The 20870-nt window shown below is 38.8% G+C and overlaps 2 protein-coding genes across 2 annotated transcripts; both read right to left on the bottom strand.

The window, feature by feature from the left end:
* Positions 1–636: 636 nt before the first annotated feature.
* On the bottom strand, positions 637–8935 carry nipsnap2 (nipsnap homolog 2). Its single transcript, XM_018691784.2, has 10 exons — positions 8769–8935; positions 7121–7248; positions 6926–6971; positions 6735–6829; positions 5336–5406; positions 4496–4636; positions 4334–4365; positions 3728–3822; positions 3493–3576; positions 637–2174 (listed from the first exon to the last, which is right to left on the bottom strand). Exons 1-10 carry the CDS (start codon positions 8858–8860, stop codon positions 2110–2112), a joined length of 849 nt encoding a protein of 282 aa, XP_018547300.1. The 5' UTR covers positions 8861–8935; the 3' UTR covers positions 637–2109.
* Positions 8936–9394: 459 nt separating this feature from the next.
* mrps17 (mitochondrial ribosomal protein S17) lies at positions 9395–11743 on the bottom strand. The gene is made up of 3 exons (XM_018691786.2): positions 11636–11743; positions 10764–10907; positions 9395–10047 (listed from the first exon to the last, which is right to left on the bottom strand). The coding sequence occupies exons 2-3, from the start codon at positions 10884–10886 to the stop codon at positions 9724–9726; spliced, it is 447 nt and encodes a 148-aa protein (XP_018547302.1). The 5' UTR covers positions 10887–10907; positions 11636–11743; the 3' UTR covers positions 9395–9723.
* Between the last annotated feature and the right edge of the window lie 9127 nt (positions 11744–20870).

The following is a 20870-nucleotide window of genomic DNA, read 5'->3' as shown; positions in this document are numbered from 1 at the left end:
ACTATTTTGGTGATATTTTATATCAGTGTGGCAGTGACAGGAGACATTGGAGGACATACCAGAATAATTATCCAATGATATTATGATATAGCAGTAATAGTGGCTATTCTTTATTACTGGTAATTGTTATATTGTTATAGCATTTTATTGTTGACATTTCTTTTTTCAAACAATGTTGTCTCCGTCACATTGACCAGTTTTTATTCAAGTCACATACTATTACTTTCAGGACTTTCACAAGGTCCTCGAGAGGCACATTATTGTAAATTATTAAATAAAAAAAGAAAGAAAAGAAAAAGAAAAAAACGGGGGCAAAAAGGGTTTCTTTTAGATTTCCGATATACACTGAAGGCAGCATCAGTCACACCCTGGACGACGCGTTGATTGGTCATGTGACGTTACTTTTCTAATATGGAAACAGCACCTCGGATGTACAGTCTGTTTATAACATTAGAAAGTGTTTTTAACTCTGACAAACATATACATATATATATATATATATATATATATGAACTTTATGCAATATACTCCTGGATGTGAACTCACAATACTCAGAAACAGGATCAGTAATTGAACAGGCTGAACAAATGTACTCTACTTCTATCCTTTCAAACAATACATGAATGAATAAAAGACTTTAATATATTTTTTCATCAGAAGTTTAATTCCGTATGTACAACTAATCTTATTAAAGCACTGCATTTCACATTTACCACACGGAGATAATACTCCTCTGCTGTCCACTTGTCAACATAAGATAGTTTAGAATACCCCACTTCATTTACAGATACAGGATTGACCGATTGGCTCGGTCAATAAATCCACTATGTATATCTACGATCTGACCATTTAAGAAAAAACAAAAAAACACATTAATCTCAGCACACAATCACCCGCTTGGTATTATTTCATTGCTTGATATAGGGATAGGCCAAACCAGCCAGTGTACAGATGTTTGTACTGTAGATACTGATTAGTTCTGCTGAAATCAAAAAAACATTTTCTAATAATATTAATCACCTTGTCCCCCTCCCCACAGCTGAAAGAGCTGAAAGTGTTGTGATGTTAAAGTTAGAAAAGAATCTGGAGATGTGGTCAGTTTAACAGAGGAGACGCAGACAGGTGGAATGGCTCCTGATTCAGCACAACTGCTCCGCGACAACAAAAGAATGAGCTCTGAATCAAAGTCAAGCCTCTTCTGACTACTGTGGTGCGTTTGTGAGACTCCTCTTTTGTGCGTTCTTACAAGGGTGTCATTATGAATCCCTTACTTGCTCACAATAATCAGTCGGCTGGATCAAAGCCATGTAAACATAAAGCTATATCTAGTGGAGGAGTGGGTAACCTGGTGAACTTTGAATAAGAGAGCTAAGAGTCTGACTGAGGCCATAACAAAGGCCACTGTCTCTGACAATCAGCTTTACTATCAACTGAACACTGATTTGTAAACAGCACACTCCTCCTCGTAAAACTGACCATTCCTTATAACATTTAAAGCTTGTCCAATTTATGTCGATAGTGAACCATGACCTCCGAGCACAGTGTTTTTGCTGTGAGATACTGGAAGCAGTTACTTTTGCTTGGTTAGTAGTGCAACAGGGCTCACAAGTTTTCTAGTGAAACACATTTTTATCAAAGACCTTAAGACATTTTCAGCCCCTGTGACCAGCACCAGAACTGCTGAACGTTTGATCCACATCTTTTCCTGGTATCTCAACACTCAAAACACTGATCATCGTTAAAAAATAAGACAAGCCTTTTCACCCCTGACCCTTTAAATGATGGAGACAGTGAAGAGGAGGAGTGTGTCAAATTATATTTTGTCTACACATAGTGCATTAATGGATCAGTAACACAGTAACTGTTGTAACAGATACAGTATTGGTGATAATCAATTTGACCTCATCATCTGAATCAGGACATTCTAGGCCCACGCAGAGAACGGGAGCAAAGAAACAAAGAAAGAAAAAGGAAAACAAAAACTGAAACAACGCATCAATGTTAATGCCGACATCCCTGGCAGTGCACACTCTGATGGTTGGTTACGCTCTCTACAGATCAGTGTGACAGTCGCAGCAGCTGTTGAGAGGTTCTCTCCGGTGTTTGTGGTTACTTCAAGGGTGAAGTCTTCATAGGAATCATTATTCTAGATTCCATGTGCTGGATAAGAGGGACTGCAGGACGAGGAGGAAACACCACGCTTAATGACAGATGTCTGTGTCATATTATTACGTTTCCATGCACACAAGAGAACAGGTTATACTGAGAGGAGTCAGGTAACAAAGCAGGTGTAACAAAAACCAGATTACATGCACTGTGGTAACCTGGATGAACAGACAACTTGTGTGAGCTTCCACCTTTATAATCTTAATTAATTTATTAATATTTAATGAGTTAAAGACTACCTAAATACCAAAACTGGAACACTTTAGTAATGTCAGTGAAAATAATGATCGATTATTATGACTGATGATTATTACTATCATTAATTCAGTCCTTTGGTTTTGTAATACTGTCTTTATGTTTCCTCTTAATGTAGACAGAAATCATCCATACTTGATTGCCACTAATAATCTGTTGGACCAGCCTGGTTGGATCATCATCATCCTTTATTTATACCCAAGAGAATCACAGAGAGAGGCCCTGATTTACAATGATTGTGAGTCAAACAAAGAACATGAAAATAACAGAGATGAACAGAGGAAAGTGGATACCTCAATTAATTAATGAAACCCAATAAAAGAAGAAGATAAATTAAGATAAAATTTAAAAAATAGTGTTATGTAAAAAATAAAACCTAAAAAATAGTAAAAATGTTAAATAAGATACAGCTGTAGAGGGTAATAGGTTTAAAATGAGGTTTTTAAAATGTGCAAAAGGTATGAGTGTATTGATTTTGAGGAGGTTCTGTGATTTCTTCTCTGAATCAGGTGCTCTAAATTAAAAGCACATGCAGCTTGTCACTTATCAGATTTCACCCTAATCCCAGACCTTACTTTGGTCTCATGGTTCACTTATTTTAAGTGTACTGAAGATACAATGCTGCTTTGTGATTTTGTGCGTGTGTGCATGTGTGTGCGCGAGAGAGAGTACACACAATCTGACTAAATCAGATTTCTGGAGAAAGCTGTCCCCAGGTCACTTAAGTGCATGTAAACACACTGAGTCTATTAGGTGGGTCATAGCACTGCATATGAAAATAACAGCATGACATTTACAAGAATATAGTTTCAATTACAATATATATCAAAACATGGCAAACATTATGCAAGCCGGATGTTTTATCTGGTGAACTGTTCTGCACTGCAGCAGACAATACTTCACACATGCAATATAAAAACCTCACTAACATATTTAGTATGTTTTTAAAACAATTTTGTGAAATGATAACATGTTAGGATCATATCATCATCATGATATGATGCTACTCAAAGTTGACGTTTGATAATACTGTCCAGTGTTATCAGAAAGGTAAAGAGAGGTAAGACTGACCTGTGTAATAAACAACCTCGTCCCAGCCTTCGCGCTGCCAGGCGGCGTTTCTGATGTCTTCTCTGGACTGAAGGTCTTTGTAAGCTAAAAGAAAAAATAACAGCTGTTGAGTTTAAATGGTTTTTACTCAACACAAATTTCATACCTACAGTCTTTACTCTGATGCTGCAGAGGTGAACTTTTGTGACTATTTCGCTCTAAGAATCTCATGATGCTGCCTGGACACACTGCTCACCCCATAAGTGATGGACTGTGTACAGACTTCCTATCTGTGAGAAAAAGCCTCCCACCGCCTCATGGTTCTGCTGGCGGATCTCAATGGCACGTGCCCTGGGAAGCAGCACAGAGTTGTGTTACATGAGATGAAAAAAAAAAACAAGCTTGGTGCACTGATTAAACCACTAACATGAATTTGTACATTTTGAAGTTCAAATGATGCTGACATTCAAAGACATCCCATAATTTCTTTATAATCAGAACATAAATTTTCATGTTTCAATACCAGAATTGTTTTAACCCTCCCAGCATGTTTGGTTTTATTACATTAACAGGCAAATTCTGCAGTCATTATGGATTAAATCAGATATATTAAATGCAGAGTTAACAGGTCAATTAAGTTCCAGATTTATTATGTGTGATATATCTGGTCGTGCTTTGGAGTCATGCATAGATTTTGTAGTCAGAAAAGTACCGTTGACTCATATTCATCTGCTACAATCTGTAAAAACCAATAAAACTAGGGTTAGGGTTAGACTAACTTTTAATATGAATCCAGTTTGATGACTTTCTGATACATGAAAAAAAACAAAAGAAGGAAAAGATTTATAAATTTATGTCTTACCAGTAATTTCCCCACTCGATCATTGTCCCCGGCTGAAATAAGAAATTGAAGAGGGGAGAAAGTTGACAGACTGTTCACTACAGCAGCAGCAAAGAACATATATTTCTGCACAATGGAGGGAAGCTGGTAAATGTACTACAGTATGTCAGGGACAAGACTTACCCTGAGTTGGTATGATCGGAGCTCATAGATGTTGGGTCCTGAACGAGGGACAGGTTCGTTCCAGAAACTGAACTCCAGCAGCAACTGGTTCCTACGAGACAGCAGCATCTTCCCCCTCTCTCTCCTGTAGTCCATGAACTTCTACAGCAACGACAAACAACAGTGACACGTTACTCACCAGCTCCTAAATACATCTGTAAGAAGTTCTGGTCAGACAACAGCAGAGATCAAGACAATAAAGTTAGCATCCAGCACCAACACACGCAAATCACCTCTTGTATTATGCAATGTATTCAGTTTCATTGGAAAATATATGAATAAATTCTTCCATGAGATCTTACATAATCACGGTTTCTATGTGTTATATATGTATGTTTATTTTAAATAGGACTTTACCTCACTTATCTGCCTGTGATCAATGACAGCTTTATGTTAAATAGTTAGTGCCCATTTTAATGAGAAAATCAACATACACAAATTTTAATGAAATTTAATTGCAATTTACAAATATTGTACTTAATTTTATTCTGATCTTCTAATCTATTAAAGTTAATTTCTGGTGAAACAACAAAGACAAAACATCTTAAATGAAAATATATGAATCAGGCAGGACTGAGTCCATTAAGTGCACTTACCTTATTTATAATACATAACTGCTCTTCTGTTCTGTAGCTAACTGCACCAAAATTACAATAAAACCACACAAGTGAGATAAAGAATACAGGGAAAGAGAAACTAGAGAAATGATCTTGGGGTCTAATTTGAGGGGTGCACTGCCAGAGAAAGCGGCCTACAGGTCACCAGCTGCCCGTAAACTCAGCTAATCCAAGCACCCGTTACCTTATTCTGCCTGAGTTTGTTCATGACTTCGGTGAGAGCTGGGTATCCTCCCCGATATCTCCACAGGTGAACTAGAATAGAAGGAGCAGAAGAGCCAAAAATAATGCAGCTCTCAAATGTATCTGGGTGTGTCTGTCTCTCTTTGGGCAAGATAGTCTTTATTTATGTTAAAGACTGTAGTTTAATTATTTATCTCTGCAGACCACCTGTGATGAGGAGCTAGTGTGATGAGATCCAGTTCATTCACTGTGACTCTCCGGTCAGTTTCTGTGGGAATCGCGTCATCTTACCACAATTATGTCTCACAAAATGTGAGATTCTGACTGAAAAATGCTGCAGTTAAAAGAAACTGGCTGCGGTAATATAATATGTTCACATTTAGTGATTTACTAAAATGAAAATGAGACTATGAAAAAGTTCATGGTCAGCAAAACCTGATCAGAACCACAAACCCCAACACAGTGGAGGGTAATAATATCCTGAATGTGACAGCTGTTATACTCCACTGTACGTTGTGTAAACATTAATAGAGCCTTTTAGATCATTCTCACTGAGGTTGCCAGCGTGTTACTGCGTTATAATGTTAGAGGCTGACTGCAGTTGAGGAACGATAAATGTCACCACAAGAACAAGATGGGCAGCAGCCAGGAAAAGTGCAGCACAGTCACAGCTATATTTAACTGCAATATAAAAGCTGTCAAAGGGCAGGTTTGTGTCACTGAGGAGGAGAGTGATTACAATATTCTGAGGAAATACCTGTCTTTTTAAATCCTTTGAGTTAAACCAAGAGTAAATGTCATAGTTTGACAAAAATCCTCTAAACCTCACTGTTTCCCAGTAGCAGCAGCAAATTATTGTCTCATTATAACATTTGAGGGTCGATGAGAAAATGAGATACATTTTCAAGGTGACAGATCCCTGATTGATTCCTCTAAATGATTAAATGCAGCCAAACTTTAAAGCTTTAATACAACTACCAATAATTTTCATAACCACTTAATCTGCATATTGTTTTTTCAACTACTCAATTATAGCTTATAAAATATCAGAAATTTATGAAAAATGTTTATCACAAGAACCCAAGAGTGCACCTCAAAATGTCTGTTTGTCAACCCAGCACTTCACAGCTCAAAAATGATTTACATTTAATTATATAGAAATTACCTGCATAATCACTTATTGCTGTCATTTTTATTTTCTGTTGATTAATCATCTGGTCTTTATAACAGCTGGACCATTTTTAGGCTTTTAATTAGCATTTTATCTTTTTAAAAGAAAGTTCATGTTTCATTTCAACTGAACGGTACTGAATCAGTTCACAAGCAGATTTATCACTTGCATGTGTTTAAGAGTGCAGCTAATGCAACCTTGAGATATGGAGCTTGATACGTGCTCTTACCTGCCTGATCCTGCTCTCCGTACCATGTGTTCCAGGTGCCCACAAGCTCACAAGGGTATTCAGCGTCAGCGTGAATGGAAGGCAAGACGTCCTCACTGAGAATACACACACAGATGTGTAAGAATGCTAAATATATTGGCTTTGATCAGACAGACGGAATGAAGTCCAACTAAGAAACAGGGATTTCTTACCAGAGTGCATTGTAAGCATCAAGGCATTCAGGCTTGACATTGTGAACTGCAAGGAAACAACAAAACCTGAGTTCATAATACACCATCTAAAAGATTTAATAAGAATGTAACATGGGAGGGAAATGTTTACATTTTTAAATCAAAGTAATCTTGTTCAGCACGTCACAGCACTACCGAGACATTAACAATACATACACTGTATTTTGTACAGATTGTTGTCTTCTTTCTTTGCGAGCAGATGAGAGTGAGCGTCTTTTCTTGGGTCGACCTTTCTAACAAAGAGAGACTTGAACCAGCTGTCTTCACGGAAAGCTGACAGGCTCCTGTGGTGAAACAAAACCAAACGTTTAGATGCAACTAGTATTTCGTCTGCTACACAACGAAGGACATAAAAGTTGAATGGCAGAAAAGCCGGCAGACAAATGCAGCATATAATTATGCTGCCTGTACTCTGCTGCATTTCTACTTATAGTCCTTAAAAGGACTTTCAGCTCCTCAGTACATTTCTGGCCTGCTCACTGTCAGCAGTGGGGCCTCTCAAGCTATCAGGCAGTGGTTTTTCTGACTGCACCTGGTCTTGTGGGAGCACTTTTACCCACTCTGGTCCTGTTCTCTGGAACAAAATGCCTCATGACCTGATACCTGTGCATTTTTTGTAATTTTTTCAGTATTTTTTTTGCTGTGTAGAGCTGGACCAGCCGTGCAAATATGTCAGCAGAAATCAGAAAAGGTTATTTCTCAACTGAAAAATGTTCTGCCTGGTACATTGTTGAAGATTTTCTCCGATATTCTTATGAGCATCAGTCTCAAAAATAAAAAAAAAGGTTGAGCTACATTCAGTGGATATTGCTGGTTGCCTTTAATGTTAAGTAAATAGTGATTACTTGTGATAAAATATGTAAAATAAGTAAATCTTGCTTCTTAATGAGACTGAGGTCTGAGGAAAAAGCACAAGGTGCCATTGTAGTGGCACTGAAAACTAGTTTATGATGGCTGCAACAACAAAGAAGTGCTTTGTTCAAATCTTCTTAGACTATCCTACTAATTCATTGCAAATATACTCCCTCAGTGGTCCACAGCAGACAGGGCTATAAGCTGTACATACTGCTCATTATCAGAGGATCAGTGTACATGGACGCCTAGCCAGCCTTCTCGCATGAAAAAGTGTTTACTTTTCTGATAGTAAACTAAATTTAAAAGTGCTAATATGCACTACATGCACCAGTTATACTTGTCTATCGTGGAACAGTTCTTTTACCTGCGGATGTAAACAAAACTATTACTTTACACAGTCCTCTCAAAGCGGTCACATTTCAGCACTTTTAAAGATAAATCGCAGCATTTCACGCGTGGACATTTTTACATTACAGCTTGGTTTAGGACACACACCTGCCGCAGATAGAAACTGTGTCACTCACTAGTCAAAACAAGTACTGCTGTGCAGCGATTCACTGCATTTTGACCTTGAAGTTAAATTCAGTTTGGGACTGACCGAAACTCCGTTGAGATTTTGTAATTATTTTTGCACATGGCAACTATAACTCCAAACACAAAATTATGAAGTACGCGTGGATGAGTACAAACACAAGTTGCTTCACAACTTTATCATTCGGGAAGGTAATAATTAGCATTAGCTGAAAGTTAGCAAGTTTAGAGCTAGGGGCTAACTCCAGCAACCTACGTTACACGGAGATCTAAACGTAGCCTACGTCCTCAGGTTAGCGTTAGCCTAGCCACCTAGCATGCCGGACTTTGTCATTGGTGTCAACTCAGCCGAAAATAAACATGTTTTATGAAGCATTCTGCACATGCAATTGGCAAATCCCGCTCGCAAAACTCTCACCTTACGACAACTGTAACCTGTCCGTTCGCCTGGAGCCCATTTCTCGTCTGTTTCAGGCCGTTGCCCACTCTTTGAAGGACTCGGGTCGCCATCTTTTCCCTGAAAGCTGTTGTCAGTTGGAGGTTGTTTGACTCGGGCTGCAGCCGCAGACCGGGCTGGTCCTGGAGGAGCTGACGTTACTTACAATAACGTAACCCCATGATAACTTCATGTACCGGAATCGGTTAACGTTGTGTGGTTAAATTGACATCCCAACTTTAAAAAAAAAAAAAAAAAATACAGCAAGTTATTATGCACAACTTAACCTCTGATTAATATATGGAGCCGACAACACTCGGGTTGCAGTTTGAATTTATGTGTCTCCGGGTTTTTAGGCTTTGAGCAACACACCCGACTAAACCATGTCTCTGTCGATAACTCATTTTTTTTCTTACAACCAAAAAATATATCTTATTTCGTTCTGAATATAAGTTCGGCATTAAAATAAGTACTACACATTCACATTTCAATGAATGATCTTCTGACAAATAAGTTTGAGTAAATAAAGCAAACTAGCTAAATACATATATCCTTGATAAAATACTCAGAAATGATGTTAATTAAAAGACTTATGCATATACATCCTATACAGAACATAAGTATTAATGTTTTATTATGACTTTGTAATGACAGAGATCACAGATCCTTAGTCTGGGAGCAGAAATGGGCACATTGGACACGTTCACATTTGTGAATGACGCTGCACATTTTTGTTGTCATTTTATTGTAAATTCTTCATAAACGTGTCTTGAATTCAATCTACCTGAGCAGGCAGCAAGGAAAATGTATTCATGCTGTCCATCCGTGCATATTATACGACAAGATTACTGGTTTATAAACTTATATTTACATGAACACCTGACACAGAAACATGTGTTTAAGCTAACATTACTGCACGGAAGAACAGAGTTTTCTATCATGAAGTGGGAGTTTGTGTTGGGGGAGAGTCGGCTTCACTGGAGGCGGCAGAGATGTTGAGCTCCTGCAGTTTTTCTGTTAACGTCGTCTCCTCTCCCAGGCTGAGTGGGAGGTCTGTCAGTGGCTCCATGAACTCAGTTCCTGCCACACTCTTTCCCGTCAGTGGGTCGACCACCCGACCTACTTTATACACTATCTCAGCCAGTTCATGTTTCACATGTTTGGACCTGGGTTCAGGTAGAGCCTTGAGAAGTACGATATCTCCCACGGTGCACTGTTGCAAAGCATCATGGGCAAAGTAAGTCTTCCTCTTGTTGTAGTACTGTGGAGAAGAAAAGAGTTTATTTGACTAATTTAAATACACTGTCAATCAGAAAATGAATTACATCTGGCTGTACACAATAAAATTATTCACATATGAGCTAATGAGACTGAGTAAATGTTATTAATCAGATATTGGCAAATGCACAAGTTACTGCAGTCCAAAGTGATGTCTAACAGTTATTTACAACATCTGACTGCAAGCCATTGGTAGTTAGGTCTCTACAGCATTAGGACAATGTCTGACATCTCCATCTGGCTGGGCTGAATTACAGTGGTAGTAGTAATAATAGTAGTAGTAACAGTAATGGCAGCTGTAGCTGCTGTGGTTGTGGATGTTTGGAAGTGGCATCAGCTATAAATCTCCGGTCAATCAGCTCTTCTAAGTGTCCTCTCATAGCCAAACATATATAAATACTTTTTAATATCAACATTACTTTTATACTCATTTATTATTTTTTGGGCAAATTTTACAGCTGCTTGTGTTACCACACCATTATGTATAGCATATTTTACTAAAGGAAAAAAAACCTTTATGGAAAAGCATATCTATGTATCTTAAACTAGGCACTGAGAAAGTATCTTTGGTATTAGTACCAAAACTAAAAAAAACAACAACAAATTTACATTTACATTTTTGGTCTTTCCTAGATTGGGAAGTAGGCTATGTAACATCCATGCCACCTGTCCTTCCTGTATGAATGAAAAAAAGTTCACCTTGAGTAGGTAAGGGTCCAGCACCAGCCTTGTGACTCTCACTTTGGCAGTTTTGAACATCTTGGTCCCTATTACTTTGCCAATGATCCATTTGGCGTGGACTGATGCCTGCTTGACCGACATTCTGGAGAGCAATACCTGACCCTGTGGTACACAAGACCAAGAAAGTATTACATTTTGTCCCCAGCTTAGCTCCTCTGTTGTCAACCACATGTTATGATATCACAACAAATAGCCTCTTTCCAGGGGTGGAAGCAGTATTTAGATCCTTTAGTTGAGTAAAAGTAACAATACCAGAATGTGAAGGTATTCCTTTACAAGTACATGTCCTGCATTCATAATACATCTTAAATGACAACAAAATGTATCAAAAGTAAAAGTACTCGTTCTGCAGAACAAACTACCTTTACTGACATTATACTACACACTAATTTAAAAAGCACAGTATATTTCCCTCCGACATGTCATGTAGTAGAAGTATAAAATAATATAAAATGAAAATACTCAGTACAAGTATCATAAAGTTATACTTTAGTCCAGTACTTGAGTAAATGTACTTCGTTACTTTCCACCACTACCTTTGTCGCCTCTTGCATTTATTGCGCCTTTAAACATTAACCTCAAAACTGACATTTAGCATTGATTATTACATTATAATATACTTTACAGTGCAATTTGCAGTAACGTTATCTACGTTTTAGGTTATAAATGAAAGGAGAACGATAGAAGACCAACGGCAGCTACATTTAGCCTCACTGCGGCTTTAACTTCACAACGGCCTTCGCTTAAAAGCAGCAGTTACAAGTTACATCGACTTTGTTTGACTTCAACACGGACTAACACTGAATTCAGGACGTAAAAAATAAACTCACCGACACTATGAGAAAGGAAAAACTTCCAAAGGTCAAAAATTCTTCAGCGAGCGAGCTCCTCCATGCTGTTCGGGTCGTCTTGGTTTGATGACGTGAACTACGGGTAGTAACGAGGTACAGAATGTGGGGCGAAGCTGATAGCCTTGTTTAGGACGGAATAAAATGTTCTTTTTGATAAAATTTATTGTAGCTTAACTGCATTTTAAACGTGTGATAGATAATCTTGTTATCGACTTCCCATATTGTTTGCAAAATGTGTCACTGGCAAGTAAGCATTTTCCTTAAAGACTAAAAATATCAAAAACAACATTGATGGGAAGCAAAAATATCTGTACTGTGTATTTGTATATAAACCATGCTCAAATTATTTATATTTTTTCTCATAATGAAATTCAAACATTATTTTTCAAATAATGTTTAAATTGTGATGGTGCACCTTTTGAGAACATTTGGACCACAAGATGGTAGCAAAGAAACAGAAGAGACGAGACTTTAATGTTCCTAGTTAGAATCTGGGTGGTAAAAATAGAAAGGTAGGCATGAAGGCAAGATTCTTCAAACTATACCACTGAATCAGCCATCCTCATTTAACACTAATCAGTATTTCAGCGATCCTGCTGAGATCATTCACTTCATTAGTACCTGGTAATCTATGAGCAATGCACATTATAATCAGAGAGGTACATTTTATAACCTGTTAGAGCTTTCTGAAGTTAATAAGACAAAGAACCAACAGCTACATGCTAGCAACTCTCTGGGGTTGTACTTTAGGCACAGCAGTGCTTGTGCATAAATGTTAATGTCAGCATGTTGCACACACAATGCTAACGTGTAATGTTTACATGTTCACAATCTTAATTTGAAGGTTAGCAGACTAACATTTACTGATTAGGAGCAAACACAAAGCTTGAGAGGAAAAGTCAGAGGATCAGAAATGTCAGAAAGATTCATGAATTGGGATCACGAGTGATTGTAGAAAAATTCACCACTTGTTGAGAGACATTTCAGTCTGGACTGAAGATGTATACCCGCCAGCAGTGCCATCACTAGAGCCAAAAGTATCAGTGGGATCAATGACATACGCTTTCATGTGAGAGTCTTCTCCTTGAATGAGGAGGACTGATTTGAATTAAGTGACAACATTTTCTTGTTATCTTGAGAAAATGACCTTTTGTTTTCTTAACTAATTATTATGAGAAAAGAACTCATGATCTTGAGATAACAGGATTAAAAAAAATCACATTCTTCAGCATCCATAAGGTGGAATATTATCAGTTATCCATTAAATCCCTTATATGTCCTCCATTTGATATTGATTTCTTTATGCCAGACCTCTGTAAAAGGACCACAAAATTAACAGTGCCCTATCCATCCATTTGGCCCTGATAACAGCTCCTCTGGATCTCCACTGAAGCAGATATAAGTGGGGGAGATTAACATAGATGCATTCATACCAAAATGTTAACAGTCTTGTCCCTGAGTAGGAATTGGCTGTGGCTCAGAACCAACCACAGGCAGACCAATCTGGTCTTAATCAGACCCATGTTGTAGTAAAGCACAGGTCTGGGTCTCTGTTTCCCATTTAAGGCAGTGCAGCATTGGTATACCTCTGCCAGAATTACAGCATTAGACAACTTTAGTCTCCTTCATACAAGAACACTGAGACAATTCACATAATACCAACTGTTTTCATACTGTTCCCTGTTGAATTCACTTGCTGCCACTGCAGCCATCACGATATAACATATAGTTGTAGGTCTATAATATAAATAAGCACAGGAACAGCTCCACTATAAGGTCTACCTCTTATCAAATCTGTGGGTGAGCCCACAAGTGCAGATCACATGGTATCAATGGCCATATTACAATATTTACCCAAAGATAATCACATTCATGCTGAATTGCAAATGCAGCCATTGTTTTCATATATTAGAGAGCTGACATTGTCAGTTATCAGCTCTGAATCATGTGAAACTATGGCTGCCGAGACATAAGACAGAGGCCTGATAGCACATTGACTGTGTGATTATACATGTATGTTTTCTAGGATAACATACTGACCTCTTAATCAGCAAGTTTTATATTAACGCGCTACACTAATGTTCGCCTACGTCCTCTTGTGTAAGTTATTGGTCCCTAGATATGACATTTTTCAGTAGATTAGACTATTTAGCTACAGTATTTGTGCATGAGTTTGACCAAGACTATCACTGAATTAAAAAATTCAGCCTCTAGGACCTGTGCATGGGGTTGTTTTAAAGCTGGGAAAAGTTGAGCGATAGTATTATGGAAATACTGAGATGATTTGGTCATGAGAAAATATTTCTGTGTTTTTCAGAATTTTAGGCCACTTTTTCTCATCACTTCTTATAGATACAGTAGTTATGTTTAAGGTTAGGGCCACGGTTGAGTTTGCTTGAAACATACTAGGTCGTAGTATGTAAGTTTTTATACCTGTTTGTACTGGCAGCAAAGGAGGCGAAAAACGAAAAACTACTTCTGGCTGCATCTCACTGCTTCAACTTGGGATAACAGAGCACGCTCTTGGATAATTTCTCCTCGATGGTATTCATGGTGTTTAAGAGTGAAAGCGTCCTTATGAGAAAAGTTTGAAGCTCGCCTATGCATACCTCACACATCAGCACACAGTGGGTTAAATTGTCACACCTGACAAGCACTTTAATTTAAACATGCTGAGGCCTTGAATGTTGACTAATTCTGCTTTGCATTTTAAAGCTTTGCATGCAGCCTGAAAGGAAGGTCTACCTGGTGGACAACTAAGGGCAAAAAAAAAATACCTTAAAATGACCTAGACCCCCCCCAATTAGTATTCTTATGTGCCTCATTATTTTGAGTTGGTCAAAGGATTTTAGAACTTAGAAAGGTCAAAAAATCACTGAATTTCTCCAAGATTTGAGCAACAACCTGGGCTGAGGCCTCATCATCCTGAATATGCACAAAAACAAGTTTAACAGATGTGATAGAGACCCGGACTTCTTTTCTATTTCTTCTCATCTTCTTTTTTATTTGACTGATAAATCTATTCATTCCTCATGCAGTTTGTGAAAACAACAGGGTCAGTGAGTCTCTGCCTCATTCAGCTTCCATCGCTAAGGGTTAAAAGTTGAAGGCGAGATAGCACGGTGGTGGCGGCAAGAACAGAGGAAGGGCGAGGCATGGTGAACAGGAAAAAGCTTGGCAACGCTAACATTTGTGGTCGATGTGAAACGGCAGTGAGTCACAGACTTGCCAGGCTAATGTGTTTGTTTTCATGGTGGATTGACTGGAGGGTTAACGAAAGTGTTCCCCTTCTGGGCTGCAGCCAAAATTTAAACAGAGCTGGTTATGATTAGACAGAGATGGTTATCCCCGAGGGCCTGTCTGTCTCTGACTATCTGTGCACTTTCTCTCATCTTTTGTTCTCCCTGTTACTGTTACAATTTCAGTGTTGCTTTAACCTCGGTTGCTTGTGATTTGTCTTGTCGAGACGAGCGGCGGCACGTGGAAGAGCGGTCATGTTGTCTGGACAGAGAGTTCACAAAGCCACACAGCTACAGCAACATGTTTGTCACGCTTTAATAATTGTTTTATAGTTCTGGTTTGATTATATTGTTCTGTTCCTTTTAGACCTTTTACAGTATAGCGAATATTGGCTGTATTTTGTTATGTAGCCTAATGAATGAAGTACACTTTCATGCACCACCAACAGACAAGCGTGTCCTACAGACACGAAGAAGCTGGAGTTTATGAGTTTATGTTGCTTTCAAGAAAGACCTGACCACATATCTGAGTGAGCCACAGGATGGCATTATCAGGTGGTGAGCTCTGATAAACACTTGGGCACTATTGGCAGTGAATGAAAACATGTATCATAAGTGGGCAATTAACTACATGTAAATATCTGTAAATATATGTAAGTATTTGGATGCAATGTTGGACCCAAAATACAGTGAAATGGCATTTGAAGCTTTAACTTCAACAAACTGAAGGAATGAAGGATGAGAACCATCCATGAGGACACTTACAACTTTATGTCTGCACTCTAAATCTCAGTGTTGTCTGGGATTTCTCATTTATTTTGCTGGCCATTCTGACTATTGTCACACGCTTACTCATAAAGCTGAATCCATGACCAAATCATGCTGTCAAATCTGAGTTTTGTAAACTATTTAATGGACTGACTGACTCACCATGAATCTATAAATATCGCTATTAGCATAACACACCCAAATGTCTGACCTGACTGTCGTTGGCAGTGTTGTGTGGAGAATTTAGGCATCGCTTTTCACAGGGAAGAAGGACGCTTGGAATAAAAAAGCATATATCTGATTCTGCTGGGTTGATTTGAGCCTTTGCTAGTGACTGTCACTAAGCTCCACTCCCCGACAGTGACATCCTGTCTTTTTCTTGGGGCTTCACACCCCATTTCCATCATACAGAGCAGTATAAAGTACACTTGTAGTATGTTCTCACCCTCCTGCCTCCAACATCTGTTGTCACGGCTAATGATAATAATTAAAAGTGACTGTTTATTTCATATTTATATGCAAGTGAGTGTGAGGTGTGAATGTGTCACTGTGCTCTGTTTATGCTGGTGTGCACAGGCCAGCCGTCTGCGCCCTGACAGATGTGAAGCTATTACATCAACACTGAGCTCTGGGTCCTCATGTAGAGAAGCATAAATCATGTAGTATTAGCCAAAATAATATCAAGCTCCTCTGGATCAAATGGTGAAAAATGAGCTATGCTCCCTGTCTCTTTGTTTGTTTCTCACAGAGGCACTGATAGAGCATGTCTGTTTGCTTTTCAGAAGAAATTCTTTGAATGTTTGGATTCAAATGTAATACAGTGCATGCAGAGGGGATTTTAATGGAGGCATTTTAATGTAGTTGTACTTGATGACTTCCAACACTGTAGATTTTTGTGTGCTCAGTTCAAAGAGATGTGACTTTCAAGCTCCTTAAGACAAGAAATAAGCTGGAAAAGACACATATAGGTTAAGTTATGACATATCGTTTAGCTGCAAGTAACAGTAGTGGAGTTCATATACAGTCTGTAGCCAAATGCTAACAGATCGTGGTTGAATGGAGGGTGTGACACTGAGGCAGCTGAGTTATGTCACCGTGCATGTAGCAGCACCAGAGTCATGTTTAGTGCTATAGGTTCTACCACAAACACACATTAAACATTAAAGTGGGTCATAGGTAACAATATGGTATCACTTTGGCTAATGTGCTGTAAATTAAACATCCAAGTCGGGAGGGATTCAAGAGATATTCCCCGGACGGTGACATCACCTCTTCCTGTCTCCGCTGCCAGCCCCCTGACCTCGTACAGTGCATGTTGTAAGTGAATACTCCCTCTAAATGGAGCATCAAACAATTGGCCCTCTCCAGACTGCATAATGGGACTCTGTGGCTTGACGTCTAGGTGATACCCTAATCATTACCTGTGTGTAACTCATCGTCAAACAGTCTGATTTTGGTTCATGAACACTGTGTTTTCAGTATGACCTCACAAACACTGCCAGAAAAAATATACAGAGAGTTTGAATTACCTGTATTTATGTACAAACTTGTCTTAAAATGTGGTCATATCTTCAGCTAAGTTATAATAATGAACAAACACAATCTATTTTTTCCAATAACATGTACATCACTGTGTTGTCCATATTGAGAACATCATTCAAACACACACAGCGTAGTTTGGGGTTTATGTGAACCCCTCGGCTAATGACATCAACAAAAGCTAATTGGAGTCAGGAGTTAGTAAAACTGGAGTCCAATCAATGAAACATGATTGGAGGTGTTGGTTAGAGCTACTTTGACTTTGACACAAACATTGTTAATTGGCTATTCACAAGAACAATCTGCTGATGGGAACGATTCTTCGCAGGAAAGAGCTCTCAGAAGTCTGACGATCTGGAGTCATTGATTACAGAGTCATCTTTAAAAGTTTATATATTCATCAGGCTACAGTTAGACAAACTCTCTGTAAATGGAGATGATTTAATGACTGGAAAAGCACAACATAGATTCTCAATGAGGTAAATAAGAAGCCCTGGGTAACAGCTTAAGTCTTACAGTTGTTACAGCTTCATCCTCTGCAAGGGAGCATCATGCAAACTTTTCAGAGCCACCTTTCAAGTTTTCAGGTGCTGAGTATTTGACACTCAAAGGACAGTTTTGAGTGGCGTATTCCTTTAAGAGTCACTGGGAATCCCAGCCACCTCCATGTGAATCCCTGTTATTACACCGACAGAGAAAAACATGATTGAATTAAACAGTGATGGAGGCAGAATACCACAGAAATTTCCCACAGTGCAGTGAGGTCATGGCTTTGGCTTGATGTCTGCTGGGACCTCCAAAGATAATGGAGCTCTATCTCTGAATAATGATGAAAAGACAACTTAAAGTCTCCACTGACTTGTCTACTCCATAAATACCAGTTGAAGAAAAAAAAAAAAAAAACAACTTCTTATAGAGCAAATTTACAGAGGCAGACTGTTAGACCCAGATTAGCAATAATTGGTACAGAAAAGTTTAAATGTTTTCATCAAGTTCCAACAGCTGGGTCGTATCGAGCTTCGTAGATATTTCCATTCTGTGTGGTTAAATATCTCAGGTCCATTTTTCTTTGTCTGGTTTTCTATTAGCGACAGCTAGCGTTATAATCTGCAGGGAAAAGTGGCTTCAATGATGTCATGGCAAACAAATGTTTTATATTCACAAGTTTTCTACCACTCTGACAACCTCTTGTGATGAAAAGCCATGATGTTTTTAGCGTATATTAGTCAGATGTGTAGTGGTTTGAACTGATTTTCAAACTGTTTTTGTGTTCCAGCATCCATCCATTAATTATCTGTACCGCTTACCCTTTAAGGGTCGCACGGGGCTAGACCCAGTCCCAGTTGGCACTGGGCAAGAGGCAGACATATACAGAATAACAACACCTACGGGCAATTTAGAGTCACCAATTAACCTGCATGTCTTTAGACTGTGGGAGGAAGCTGGAGTACTCAGAGAGAACCCACACAGGCAGAGGGAGGACATGCAAACTCCCCGCAACTGTAACTGGAGCTTAGTTTGTCTCAGTTCTTGACTGAATACTGAGTACTAAGAAGACATTGTCTTTGTTTATGTCAGCAAACAACAACTGAGCTCCCACTTGAGACAATTTCTACACGTTTTATCATTTACACCATAGAAAGTGAACAAAATATGAGAAACACCTGTCGGCGTAATAGAATTCAACAGCACAACAAACTCCATAGTAACAAAAGCATGCAGCTGGGACACAGCTCAAGTCCTGGTTCAGTGTGTTTGAACCATGATGGTTGTTGTTTGTAAATGATATGATAATAGCAAAGCATCTCCATAGCCACTGTCAGCCGTCAGCATCCAAATCCCAAAACAACTTCCTGAAGTATACGTGCAACACTGTACGTCAAACCAAAACCTCCACCCAGTGAGGGCATTCTGTCATCATCTGTGATTAATGGCACAGCCGTCCAGACTGTTCAGATAGTCTATAAAAAGATTACAGTAACTTCATTAGTTTTATTTTCTCTCTTGCTTCTAAGAAACAGTCATCAGTGCTGTTCATAGTTTCAGCATTTAGGTCACAGTTTCAGCTGCCAAAATGTCTCGACTCAATATTTATATCATGGCTGCCTGATTGTGCCTGATTCTATGTATGGTCAGGAGGAGAGGACGTATCGCAGGTATGCACCACAAGCAGAGCTCATAAATTCTGCTGCCAAAGGTTTGAGTGGCAGCTCAGTCCAATTGTCTCATGTCTCTTTCTCCCCTCTTGAGCTTTTCTCTTTCACTCTCCCTTTTGCTCTCTCTCTCTCTGCAAAGTGATTAAATTCTCCTGTTGCATTTTGGACGTGATTCAAAGATCAGACACTTTACAGTCATAGCTGTGGCATGCACTTGCAACACACACAGTTCAGCGCTGCACAGACGTCCATGTGTAGAAGACAAGTAAGTTATGTTTATGCTCTCAGTCTCAGGGTTCAGACAATCAGACTGGAAAGAGATAATTGTAATTGCTGCATTAAGTCATTTGACAAGCCATGAATCTATTCTGGTAAGCACCAATTTAACCCAGTTTTTGCACTGTGTCATTAGATACCTGAATGCCTTTGTCCATCATCCCCTTGAGTAAAAGACAAACGCTTGACAAATAACAGCAAAAAAGCAAAATTTCCTTTTGTATTTGACGCCTGATTGTTTACGTCTACAAGGAAGTTTTGTTGCTCATTGACCAACATTAACTTTCCATATTCATATGGAAAAAACTTTTTGCAATCAAAAAGTTCTGAGACTGTTCCTGTTGCGGACAAACCTGTGTCAAGGCAAATCCGGTCAGGAGCATCGCCAAGAGTGTGTTTGTCGTTTTCTTTGACATTTGTGAGTTGTGCACTGTGAATTCGTCCCCCAGGGTCAGACTGTCAAGCTGAGCTCAGCTGCACCATTCTGAGGCGCCTGCTGGAGGATGTTCAGCAAATGACCTCCATCATCATGATGGCTACACTGAAGGTGATGGTGGCAAAATTTAAACCAGGGTCTGGTTTTTGTTTGTTACAGTCTCTGAACTTTTCGATTGCACCTCATAAATGTTTTTGGTCTGTCCCCTCCAACTAACTTTTGGTTGGTTTTGGCTTTTAGTTTAATCATTTAGGATAATTGAAATCATTATCTGATAAGACTTTTACTCATTTAAACATATTTGTAATGCACCAGCAGAAGCACTGATAAGAGGTTTTTACTACTTGTATTTTTAGGTCAGGTTTTAGAGTCTTGGCAGACAAGATTAGAATATCTCTTTCTTCATTCCATAAGTCACATAATTATTTCTCTAATATTTTTGAGGAATTTCTTTTTCTGTCAGTGTTTTCTCTCACTTTGTTGGCAGATCCTTAAGAAAACCCAACAGTGTGGACACAACATGTTCCTCTCTGCTCTGAACAGTCACAGTAATGACTGTAATTGCAGTGTAATTGTGTTTGCAGAAGTGTAGTCATGGCACAGGCCAGTGGTGTTGTGCTCACACACATAAACGCAGCAACATCCATTCAGGTGCTGTCTGGCTCAAACACACAGATACTAATGTCATGAGGCCTGTAAGAGGGGCATCGAAAAGAAAAAAATGGAAAGAACTTTTAAACTCATTTCCATTGAAGTCACTTTTATTGTAATTCAGTTAGTCTATTAGCCCTTTATGTAAA

The sequence above is a fragment of the Lates calcarifer genome, linkage group LG20 (assembly GCF_001640805.2).
Source record: "Lates calcarifer isolate ASB-BC8 linkage group LG20, TLL_Latcal_v3, whole genome shotgun sequence".
Classification (NCBI taxonomy): Eukaryota; Metazoa; Chordata; class Actinopteri; family Centropomidae; genus Lates; species Lates calcarifer.
The sequence above is the reverse complement of the archived record's forward strand: the minus strand, read 5'-3'. Positions and strand labels throughout refer to the sequence as shown.

What these genes read in the sequence shown, in the direction of transcription:
- nipsnap2 (XM_018691784.2), bottom strand. Translation starts at nt 8,860, where the DNA reads ATGGCGACCCGAGTCCTTCAAAGAGTGGGCAACGGCCTGAAACAGACG. An exon ending in CAGGTTACAGTTGTCGTAAG is followed by an intron (nt 7,249 to 8,768) that starts GTGAGAGTTTTG and finishes GTTTCACCACAG; the next exon opens with GAGCCTGTCAGCTTTCCGTG. An exon ending in GATGCTTACAATGCACTCTG is followed by an intron (nt 6,830 to 6,925) that starts GTAAGAAATCCC and finishes GTGTATTCTCAG; the next exon opens with TGAGGACGTCTTGCCTTCCA.
- mrps17 (XM_018691786.2), bottom strand. Translation starts at nt 10,886, where the DNA reads ATGTCGGTCAAGCAGGCATCAGTCCACGCCAAATGGATCATTGGCAAA. An exon ending in TGGACCCTTACCTACTCAAG is followed by an intron (nt 10,048 to 10,763) that starts GTGAACTTTTTT and finishes TCTTCTCCACAG; the next exon opens with TACTACAACAAGAGGAAGAC.